At 37.7% G+C, this 12,434-nt stretch overlaps 1 protein-coding gene across 2 annotated transcripts in view; it reads right to left on the bottom strand.

The window, feature by feature from the left end:
* LAMA2 (laminin subunit alpha 2) overlaps positions 1-12,434 on the bottom strand; it is a 795,715-nt gene that overhangs the window by 565,938 nt on the left and 217,343 nt on the right. For both annotated transcript variants that reach the window (XM_072637652.1, XM_072637653.1), the window contains exon 2: positions 6,560-6,730. In XM_072637652.1, the coding sequence (XP_072493753.1) occupies positions 6,560-6,730 (171 nt within the window). The remainder of the gene's footprint in view (positions 1-6,559; positions 6,731-12,434) is intronic.

The raw sequence follows: 12,434 nt of genomic DNA, 5'->3' as shown, positions 1-12,434 counted from the left end.
GTACCAAGGGTATAGTTAACAAAGTTGTTCACTGATCACCATGGAAGTGCCAAGACAATACAATTTGTGAGTGAACAAGATAACTTATGGTGCTGAATTTTCATGGGGATGGAGGTTATTCATGTAATCAATTATTGTGTATTGGTATAGTATATGTAAATTATACTTTGTTGTAACCATGATATATGAAGTAGCATGTTGTAGTCTTGTGTACAGTATTCTCTTTTGCTATGTTATTATTAAATCTATGCAGTGATATTCTAGTGCACTGCAGGCTAATATTCTATGTGTCTAGACTATATGTGACCTATGTCTTTGGTTACTGGGAGTCAGGAAGACGGGAGTTTGAATCTGACCATAGATACTTATTAGCTGTGTGACCCTGGGCAAGTCACAAAGAAGGAAATGGCCAACCACTCCAGTGTCTTCATCAAGAAAACCCCACAGACAGTATTGTCCATGGGGTCATGAAGAGTCAACCATGACTAAACAACAACAATGACATGAGGATATATGCTGCTCACTGCTTTGAACTTATTTTATGGTCTACTACATGGAATATTACCATCTGATGAAGGAATTTTTAACCTGCAGGACGTGAAATCCCAAAGCATCCACAAATAGTTTTCAGGATGGTAGGGGGAAATCCATCAACTTGGATGAGAAAAGAAATTACATCTTTATCTTCTCTAACCTCTAACTGAAATTTAGCATTTCCGTCAATTATTTAAAACGTTATTTTGACAAGGGGTCCATAAGCTTCCTTCTTGCTGACCCTAGGAATGTCCTCTCTCTGACTAACACACACACACACACACACACACACACACACACACACACACACACACACACACACACACTTCTCCCCCTGGAAAATATTGACCTGGAATATCTTCTCCAACTAGCTCCACCAAGGAAAATGAAGCATGAGAGAAGAGGAAGAAATGGAAAACTACCCTGCTAATCATTATTTCATAAGTCCTACCTCACTCCTCACAAGCCCCAAATTGCCTAGCCTCCACCTTCTTAATGGATCTGAGCTAGAGCAAGTCACTTAACCCCTGGGCCTAATTTTCCTCTTCTCTAAAACAAAGGTTGAAATCCATCTCTAAACTCTAAATTCCATAATCCTCCTCATTATCTTGTCCCTACCTCTCCTCTATAATCCTCTGCCTCCTTACTTTGTCCCTTTATCTCCTCCTCTAGTTTTATACCTAATCATCACAGCTTTATCCTTTGTACTTGGATCTAATTCCCTCCAATTATCTAAACATCCCCATCTCTTTTGCTCATTCCCACTTTCCACTGTCAAACTTCACCCATTCAGGAACCTGACCCTGGATTCTCATCCTTAGTTTTTGTTCCTATTGCCTATTCATCATTCTCTATTCCAAATCTTATTCTAGAGTTCCTGCCATGAATTCTCATTGTCTGATCTGTTTCTTCCTTATCCTCCCCATCTTCAACTTAATCATTCTGAAGCTCCTGCCTCCAAACCATGGGACCCACTACTAGGAGCTTAGATCTAGGGGCCTTCCTATTTCTATTGCCTAACGGATGGAAAGTAGAAAAGGGCAAGGGAGAAGAAAAGCTATTCTTTCTACAAAGGCTACCTACAGTGAGGAAAGAGATGTTACTGACATCCCAAGTTATAACTGCATATATTTTTTCCTGGGGCAGCTTGGTGGTGCAACGGTTAGAGTGATGGACCTAGAGTCAGGAAGACTCATCTTAATGAGCTCAGCCTTAGACATTTACTAGCTACATGACCCTGGTCAAGTCATTTATTTTTTTTTGCCTCAACTTCTTCATCTGTAAAATGATCTGGAGAAGGAAATGGCAAACCACTCCAGTATCTTTGCCAAGAAAACCCCAAAGAATGACTGACCTTCCTTCCTTCCTTCCTTCCTTCCTTCCTTCCTTCCTTCCTTCCTTCCTTCCTTCCTTCCTTCCTTCCTTGTTTTTGCCAAAACTTTAAATCCAGCCAACTCTGAAGTCCATACATTGCACAACAATAGGTCCCTGTCCAAACTCCATTTGAGGGCTCTTTTCGGGACACTCCTGGTTTCAAAATGATTATGAATAGTAACTGTTACTCTTTCCCTCCCAGCTCCATTTACTTATTTTTTTTATTTCTTTTGGCTCATTAAAGGGGCCATTCCCTGCTTACTTCTTAAAGAGGGGTACTCACTGAATGAGCATTACCTCACTCTAAGTGAGTACCTGAATAGGCCAAGGTCTCCCAGTTCATCCTGGGCCGTCTCCAGTCATCCTGATGAATATCTGATCATTGGATCCAAATGATCCAGGAAGGGAAGTAAGGCTGGTGACCTTGTACAGCCCTCCCTCACTCAAAACAAAGTCAAGTATAAGACATATCATCATTTCCCTGATGTCATGGTCTTCTTGGAAAATGAAGGATGAACACAGTCAGAAAGACCTTTGTTCCTGAGGAGGACTATTACATGCAAGTGAATTGTATTTAAGTGAAGGAGGGCTGTGCAAAGTTACCATCCTCACTTTCTCTTCCTTAGTCATTTGGGTCCAGTGGTCAGATATAGATCAGAATGACTAGAGATGGTCCCCGAGTTTATGTACTAAGTCATAAACCATTTGGGGGATATTAAGATTTACAACTGTGAACTGCTGAAGGTACTTTGGATTCTCTGGAAAATGCTACAAACTGTCAAGATTTCTCCTGTTTCTCAGTTGTTGTTATTTTTCAGTCTTTTCAGTTGTGTTTGACTCTTTCTGGTCCTCTTTGAGGTTTTCTTGGCAAAGATACCAGAGTAGTTTGACATTTCAGTCTCCAGCTTATTTTACAAATGAGGAAACTAAGGTAAACAGGGTTAAATGACTTGCCCAGAGTCACATAGCTGGTAAGTGTCTGAGGTCAGATTTGAACTAAGGTCTTCCAGACTCCAGGCCTGGCACTCTTATCCGCTGAGCTGCCTAATTGCCCCTTTCTCATTTGTAAGGTTACATAATTCAGCTCAGCAGTTTTGTAGACTTTGTTTTGTATTCTGTCTTATAAAATTAACAGTCCACTAAAATGATGTGTTCCATCTCATTAATGAAAAGTAAAAGTGCTGAGTATATTTAATAATTAGAGCTGGCTCTAGTGGAAAGTGGGAGTGAGGAAAGGTGTCAAGTCTTTAAAACAGCAAATGCCAGAAGCATATCTAAATATCAAATAAAATGTCCTCAGTGGCACAAGTGGGTATTAAAATTGGCACATTTAGGAATTGGTACCATAAATGAGATATTGCTGGCATCACTCTAGAAGGAAAATAAATATCACAGCAAACATCATTCTCTAAACATCCTCTGACATAAATAGTCCTGCATCATCTTTATAGCTGGTGGATTTTAATATGTGGTAGAAAAATAAATATACACCACACCTCAGTAAAGCAAATCCAGGACTCCTAGGTAATTGGGATGGAAGCTGTCTAATTGGAAATTTTGATATCTGCCACCTCAGGTCAAATTGATATGAGGATTAGTCACCAAAAGGAGGATTGGGAGATGAATCAACAATTAACTGTAATCCCCATTATAGAAGTTTAATCATAATTAATTTGAAAACATTGATTAATTGTTGGCATGTTTCCCTTATTTCAAAGGAGATTAAAAAAGTGTAGCATGCTCAACAGGGAGAGATTTGCAAGTTAATCCAAGGAACAACCTCATGTTATGACTGGCTAAGGGGATGGTTGATGAAGTGAGCCTTTCTAACAGTTACCTTTTAATTTTAAGTCACAAAGCTATCACTCTTTCAGGTCCAGAAGAGGCATTGCAGATTTACCTGTTCCTAGGAGATCACTAAACATATGGACTTCTATTTCATGAGTAGAAAGAACTCTTTAATAAAGCGTTTTTGTAATGGAATCTTTGTTTTTGTTTTTGTTTTTTTATTTGGGCAGGGTAGATTGAGAGGGGAATGGAGTAACTTAAGTTCCATAGTGTGCAACAAGAACTTTGAAATGGAATCTAGTAGCCCATTAAAAAGGTATCACATAGAAAGAAATCCAAGTTGTGGCAACCATAGTAAATGAATACAAATGGACATAAAAAGCATATTTGCTGTTTGGAAAAAGTGACCCATGATGCTGATTCTCTTCAAAGGTCAGAAAATAAGAAATAATAATAATAAAACAATAATAATTTTATATATATATACATATATATATATATATATATATATATATATATATATATAGACAGAGAGATGATGATGAAAGTACCATTTATATAGCAATTTAAGGTTGGTAACAATTTCCATCTGTAATCTCATTTGATCCTCATGCCAGTTCTTTGAGATAGATAATATGATTATTAGCAGAGGCTGAAGAGATCTGTCCAGGATCACACACTAGAGTTAGGGGCAGAATCCGAATTCAAGTCTTCCTGACTCCAAGTCTTATACTTCATCCACTGTACCACATGGCTGTCTAATAAAAATAAAGTATTTGCAAGCATATTTAAATGACAGATCTTTCCATGAGAAAATTATGATGAAGAGTTCTGATTCATGCCTTTTAATAGCATTTTTAGAAGGCAATGTGGTACAGAGAAAAGAGGAATTGATTTAGAGTCAGAGGACCTGGATTCAAATCCCGCCTCTGGGATTTACCTCTTGTGGGGCTGGGGCTAGCCACTTATGCTCTCTTGCCTTCAGTTTCTTCATTGAACTCTATCAGTGGTATCAAAGTCAAATTGAAATCGATTCCCTACAGCACACATATTGACTGAGAAAACCACAGATTAAACTTATCTAAATTGCATTATATTCTTACGTAGTCATTAAATATTTCCCAATTACATTTTTTAAAATTGCATTTATTTTATTCTGAACTTAAGAAATAAAACAAGCATTTCCCTAACATCATAGATTGTATACGAAGCTGCAGATCTATTGTGTATAACTATGTATTCTTTTTAAATATATAAAAGTTATCATATAACTTTCTTTTTTTCTTTTTTCTTCCCTACCACCCCTCTGCCCTAGAGATGGCTACCATTGACACAAATATGTGTGTATATGAATATGTATGTATGCATATATGTAAAATTATTGTCTATATTCTTCTACTTATCAATGCTTTCTCTTTATTCTGGTTCAGTACTCCAAACTTTTTTAGGACACCAAGGGCCTATGGGGTGTGAGTTTGACAGTTCTGGACTAGATAACCCCTGAGACTTTTGCAACTCTCAGGGTGCGATAATGAAACTCGCTGGCCTTTGGGTGATGAAAACAAGTTCAAATCCTGACTCAGGCATCTACTTTCTGATCTTGGGGCAAAACATTTGATGACTCCATGCCTCAGTTTATTCATTGGTAAAATAGGGCTAATAATAACACCTTTGGTGCATGATTGTTTCAAGACTCCAATGAGATAACATAGGTAAGATGGTTCACACCCTTGAAAGCACTACATAAATGTTGCTATGATGATAATGGTACTTTTATGACAATGATTCTCATTCCTGAGTACAGAACAGTAGAAATGAACCCTACACTGGGGTTAAGCTCATCTCCCCACTGCCCTGTTTCAGCCCCCTATATATACCCTCCTCTCATTCTCAGCTCCCTGACTTTGTGTCTGTCTGTCTGTCTGTCTGTCTGTCTGTCTCTCTCTCTCTCTCTCTCTCTGTGTCTATCATTTTTTTCCAAATCCAGCTTAGTTTCACAAGGTCTTTCCAACCTCTTTCCTTTCTCATGGACCTCTCCCTTGCCTGAGCTCCCAGAGTTTTTCTATATTATCCCAGAATTATTCTGTGTCCTATCAAAATAGTACTTGTTCATGTAGAACCTTTTCTTAACTGCTTAACTATTTTTTTCTTCTGTGTACTTATAGTATCACAGGACCATAGACTTGGAACTAGAAGAAGTTAGAAGCCTTCTAGAACAGTCACCTCATTTTACAGAAGAGAAAACAGGGGCAGGGACTTTTTTTTTACTTGTTCAGAACCCTACAGAGCTAGGCTCACAATAGATTCCTGACAAATATCTGTTATCTTGAATTCTTGGTAATGAGTGTTAAGGAAGCTCTTAGCCTACGGCTCTAATGTCTCTCATGTTAGGTCTCAGGATTTACAGGTTTGGGCCCAAAGAAGATTAAAAATAAAATCCTTGAGGAAAGGATCAGTATTAGGTATCCCTGAAGGCATTAGGTGTTACAATGAATAGAGTGCCAGGCCTGGAGTCAGGAAGACTCATCTTCCTTAGTTCAAATGTGACTTACTAGCTGTGAGATCCTGGGCAAGTAGCTTAATCTTGTCTGTCTCAGTTTCCTCATCTTTCAGATGAGTTAGAGAAGGAAATAGGAAACTATTCAAGTATCTTTGCCAAGAAAACCTCAAATGGGGTCACAGAATTGGATAAAATTGAAAATAAATCAATAACAACAACAACTAGGTATTCCAAAATATTCTGTATTTTCAGGTCCTTATAAAACCACCTGCTTCTTCCACCATCACTCTACAGAACCCCCATCCAATGATATATTACCCCATGCACATGTTTCAAAACAAATGCCAAAACCCAAACACATACGGTATGCAAAACTGCTGTTTTGATTGCAAGTCCGACACTGGGGGTTCCTCACAGGTTGCCCAGGGACATGTTCTACCAACTTGCAGTACATTTCAGGGCCTCGTTCCCCACAAGTAGCATTAGTGGTGATGAGTGCGTTTGTGGCCAAATTCAGCACAGCTGGAAATAAACCTACAGGGGATAAACAAATGAAGCGGTTAAGCAAGAAACAAGGCAACACAGCGTTGATTGTTGAAAATGTTCACAAAAGAAGCTGAATTTTCAAAATGCACTAAGTTAAGTTTTAAATCAAAGTCAATGCTAATTAAATAAAACACAGCTTAGCACACTTATCAAAAACACAGCAGAAAAGTGTTTGTTGGGTGTTTAAGTTATCTGAGAGTCAAAATCTCAGAGCTTCTTAGGTATTAACATTAATTTAATTGGAGAGAATAAGTCATATCTAACACACTTAAAAATGGGACTATTGTCTGTGTGGTTTGTGAAAGATTTAGCAACTTCTGAGAGTTAATTTCATAATCCATTCCAATTCTTTTGCTCCTAACATTGTAGGAGGTTATTGGAATTAAATAGAAACATTTTTGGCACATGTATTTATATATTCATTCATTGTTTGCAAGACTATGACTAAGTTTGCTTTGGTGATTACAGTCTTATACCTCGCTTATCATCTGACATAATTGGGGCTACAATAATCACTACTTCCTTTACCATATTTAAGAGGATAGGCAACTAGATAATTATGGAGCATGATGGGGAAGAGGATCTTTCCTTCCTTCGGTGATAGAGAATCAAGTTATTCATATACTAACAATTGACCAGGAACAAAGCATGACATTAATATTCAATATTCTTTACTCCTCACTCTTTGAACATCTGTTCAACATCCAACCTTGAAGAACTATTGCCCATGCTGCCTTGCTGTTCTGGTTGCTAACTTTTTTCCCCAGGAGAATTATCTTAGAAAAGCCCAAGGTACCACATTTCACTTTACTACCATCTCTGCCAACATGTTGTCCACAGCCTTGCCAACACCATATATCTTTCCTCTCCAAAACCCCTTGCAATAGAACCATGATGGAAACAACTTTGTCATTGTTCCTGGATGGGGTATGCTATGCTAGTCCCCTAGGTTTCTATTCATCATCCCAATAATTTCTGAACTAAAATGTCTCTCCCTGACCATCACTCTTGTGTTCTATCTCATCTATTAGGATGTAAGATCCTTGAAAGCAGAGACAGCTTTTCTGTTTGTATCCTGATTATTACAGTACTTATTATATAAGCATGTAAAAAATTCTTTTTTATTCTTCTATCAATATCACAGAGATATATTGAGCTTCTCAAATTTTCTATTCACTTTCATTTCAATGGAAGGTATATCATGCTATGGAGACATCTAATACGGTGTTATTGCTGTTGAATTCACCTAGAGACCATAAAATTCTCATAACATGGGAGAAAATTTACACAGGGTATGAATCAGGTAAGATGAGATAAAAGGGAGCACACCATTAAACACTGACATTTGTGTCTATTTTGGAGGGTTAATTAATTCTACAGGGGCAAGTAGCTTGTGTTTTATAGGATTAACCACAATAGGTAGTTCATAAGTATACAGACAGGAATGCAGAACTCAATCTTTTGCATGAAATAGTTGCATAATTTGTGGTTGTTGAATAAATTAATTTTAAAAACATATTTGATGATGACCACCCACATTCCAGACATATCCTATAAAAGAATTACAGCATGATGAATTTGATGGTCTCTGTTAAAAATAAGAAAAAAAAGTTTAATTTTAAAAACTAGGATCAAAGCCTTCTAGAGCTGGGAGGATCTGAAAGTCTAGTTCCCTAGTTTTACAGATATGACAATGAAGGTCCAGAAAGTTGAAATGACTCACTTTCAGTCACATCGGTGCAGAGGTGAGATTCAAAACCATTTTCCACCAGTAAAAAGTAAACTTCTCAGAGGCTTGTTTTGTATTGTATCCTCAGCACCCAGCACAGTACTTGGAATTATTCTTACTCCAAATCCACTTTTTTTCTTTTTTCTTTTTTTTTAATTTATTCACTTCTTTCAAAGTTAGTAAAACCACATCATGAAGTCCAGGGTCTAAACTATGGGTACTTAATTCTGCTCATCTCCTCCCCCCACTAGATTGTATGCACCTTATAGGCAGGGATCATTCATTGTTGTGGTATTTTAGGAACTCTTCCCCTTCCCCACCATGGTTAGCATTGTTCTGACCAAGGGTTCCCTAAATATGGTTTTACTGAATAGAATTATATAACCCAGTCCATTCCATGCTACTAGGAAGAGAAATAATGAAATAGAAATTCTACAAAGAACTGACTTAAATTTAGTGGAATACCAACAGAGGCAGGATGTGGGTGGAAAGAGATATGGAGAACCTGTGCTTAAATCTCTGTTCTGTTATTTACTACAAATGGGAACTTGGGCAGGTTACTCAAGGTCTCTGGGTTTCACATATGTTCTACCTCTAAATAGTATAATCTTCCTGACTAATGTTAAGGGTTTTTCTTCTACAGATGTACTCTGTAACACACCTTTTCAATCTTGTGCAATTCTATTCATGTTTTCTCATAAATTCTTCATGAGTGATAAACTCAATGCTAGAAGCCTTTCTCATCCTCTAACATTTTTTGTGGCTGTTATATAATTTTGTGGTTGCTTTTGTTATTTAAATATTTACCTAAAATCTGCCCTATGCTAGAAACTATAAATCGGAGTTTTCAGAAGTGTCTTGCTAATGTCTGTTTTTCTGGCATGATGGTAGTAGGGTTGATACTGAGCACAGAGCAGGTAAGGGATGCCATGAAATTCCCCCTGACAAAAAATATCTCCCATACTCCTTTCAACAAGGTGTATTTGCTTTAACGAGCTCCTATTTAAAATTACAAATATCCCATCAACTGATCATAACTTGATGTGAATTATTTTAATCAGACTGTATTCTAATGCCAATCAATTAGATTCTGATTAGTGGAAAGGGTGGGTAAGAAAAGAGGTATAATTTTGGAAGAACTTCTATTTCAAGGAAGAACAAGTCTACAGAAGATGACAAAGGAACTTTGGAGATTCAGAAGGTTAGGGTATTAAGCACCTGGGGGAAAAGAGAAGGAATTCTAGTAGATGGCAAAGGAGTAATTAAGAAAGGTGGTAGCAGGGGGTTAAAGAAAAAAAATTCACAATTTTGCCTGGGACCTTAATGACAGCAACTCTACTACAGGCCACTCAATCAATTACCCAGGCTTTAGTCTGCACAGAAGTCAAGAACAGAATAAAGAGCTTTGGATTTGAGACACATTTTGAAGGAGGTGAATTTCCATCTAGTTGACTGAAAGGAGGTGAGTTAGTAAATATTACATAATTTTCATACTAATGACAGCAAAATCTAGCCACTGAGTGATTTTTTTTTTTAGTTTCTCCACTAGTGTGAAAAAGAAATAAATAGGAAAAAATGCAATTAGGACTTGTATAGCAGAGATGTTAAACATGTTATCTACATATGGCCTACAATACTACCAAGAGTAGCCCAAATCAGATTAAAATCCAATTAGAAAATACATACAAATATGAGTAAAAAATAATAAAACATAAATAATTTCAATATGGGATTTTCTAAGTAAATATGTGGCCTGTAGGGCTCCTTACATACAATTTAGTGGCCCTCATTTTTATTTGAGCTTGATACTGTTGTAGGGTATCCTAAAATTATCTCTAAACAATTCATAGAAATCAATACTCTTATTAATAAGGAATTTAGGCATCCCAGCCAAGGCAGGGTCCAGCAGGAACTCGATATGAGGAAGCAGTGGTAAAAAAGTAGCACAGGGCAGGAGTCCAGTGAGAGCTGAGGAAGGAGCCCCAGATATCAACAACAGCTGCTCCTGAGACTTTCAGCTTGCAGATTAAATGCCTGTAAGTCACCTACTTGAACTTCCAGGAGCCAAAATGACAGAGTGATCAGTAAATGCTCTCTCCTTCTCCCCTTGTTGACCTTGAAAGAACCATAAAATATTTCCCCAGAAAAATTCTGGATCAGTGGGTTCAGCAGAAAGGGCAAACAGTCTCGTAGCACCTGAAGCTAGGGAAATAGCAAAGGAGGATTCCTCTTACTGTGACAGAGGATTACAGCTGTCCCAGACAGCAAACCAGAGGAGATCTGGAGCTACAGGGGGGTGGAACAGGCAACCACCAACACCAGGAGCCCAAGCATGCCTCAGTGCTCCAGGGGAAATGGGAATACAACAGGGCAGCCAGGATCACCAACCCCTGAGTTTGCCTTTGCCACAGCTCAGCTGAGGAGATTTCCCTGGACCAGACCACCCCTCCCCCACACTTAACAAGCTAGCTCCAGGGCTAATCTGGGAAATGCAAACAGAATTCACCTGGTCTTTGCTTTCTCACACCAGCCATGTCAGTACCAGGTTCTTTAGCTTCTAGTTGAAATAATCAGAGGCCCCAACACACAAAGTCTCACCATCATGAGTAATAAGCAAAGGAGGAAGGAAAAGACCATAGAATCTTTATATGAGCACAAGGACCAAAACAGGAATACCAAAGAGGTCAGTATTGAGACTGTACTCCCATATGAAACTTCAGAAGGGACTATGAACTGCTCACATGCACAAAGAACACTCTTGGAAGAGCTGAAGAAAAGAAAGAGAAGAAAAACTGGCCAATGATTTTAAAAGTATGAAAAAAGAATTCCCTGAAGAGAACATTTCCTTAAAAAGGAAAATTGAATAAATGGAAAAAGAAGTACAAAAACTAACTGGAGAAAATAATTCCTTAAAAGGAATAATTGGACAGATGGAAAAGGAGATGCATAAGTTAAATGAAGAAAACAATTTGATGAAAATTAGAATTGGGTAAGTAGAAGCTAATGACTCTATGAGACATCAAGAATCAGTCAAACATAATCTAAAGAATGAAAACATAGAAGAAAATGTAAAATATCTAATTGGAAAAACAACTGACCTGGAAAATAGATCCAGGAGAGAAAATTTAAGAATTATTGGCCTACCAGAAACCTATGATAGAAAAAAAGAGCCTGGACAATATCTTCCAAGAAATCATCAAGGAAAACTGCCCAGAAGTGCTAGATCCAGAAGGCAAAATAGTCATTGAAAGAATCTACTGTTCACCTTGCGAAAGCGATCCCAAACGAAAAACACCAAAAAATGTTGTTGCCCAATTCCAGAACTATCAAGTGAAGGAGAAAATACTACAGGCAGTCAGAAAGAAATCATTCAGATATTGAGGAGCTACAGTCAGGATCACACAAGACCTGGCAGCTTCTACATTAAAAAATTGACGGAATTGGAATATGATATTCTGTAAGGCAAAGGAACTGGGACTACTACCAAGGATCAATTACCCAGCAAAATTGAGCATAATATTTCAGGCAAGGAGATGGACATTCAATGAAATAGGGGATTTCCAAACCTTCCTGATAAAAAGGCCAGAACTCAGTAGAAAATTCTATCTTCAAATGCAGATCTCAAGAATGAAAAGGTAAACAGTGGAAGAGAAAAACTTATTATTCAACTTGGGCAAACTATTTACCTCCCCATAAGGGAAGATGATACTTGTTAATCTTGAGAATTGTATATCGATTATGAAATATAAAAGGGATATACATAGGTAGACAGAGTTGGTATAAAGTAAATGATGTGATGATAAAAATGCTGTTTAAGCATGTGAAGGGATTGTATCAGGAGATGTGAAAAGGAGGAAGCAGAATAAGGTAACTTACATCACAGGAAGAAGTGCAAAATTATATTACAGTAGAAGGAAAGAGGGGAGGGAGATGAGCATTGTTTGAGAGGTACTCTCATCTGAT

The sequence above is a fragment of the Notamacropus eugenii genome, chromosome 2, assembly GCF_028372415.1.
Source record: "Notamacropus eugenii isolate mMacEug1 chromosome 2, mMacEug1.pri_v2, whole genome shotgun sequence".
NCBI classification, from domain to species: Eukaryota; Metazoa; Chordata; class Mammalia; order Diprotodontia; family Macropodidae; genus Notamacropus; species Notamacropus eugenii.
The sequence above is the reverse complement of the archived record's forward strand: the minus strand, read 5'-3'. Positions and strand labels throughout refer to the sequence as shown.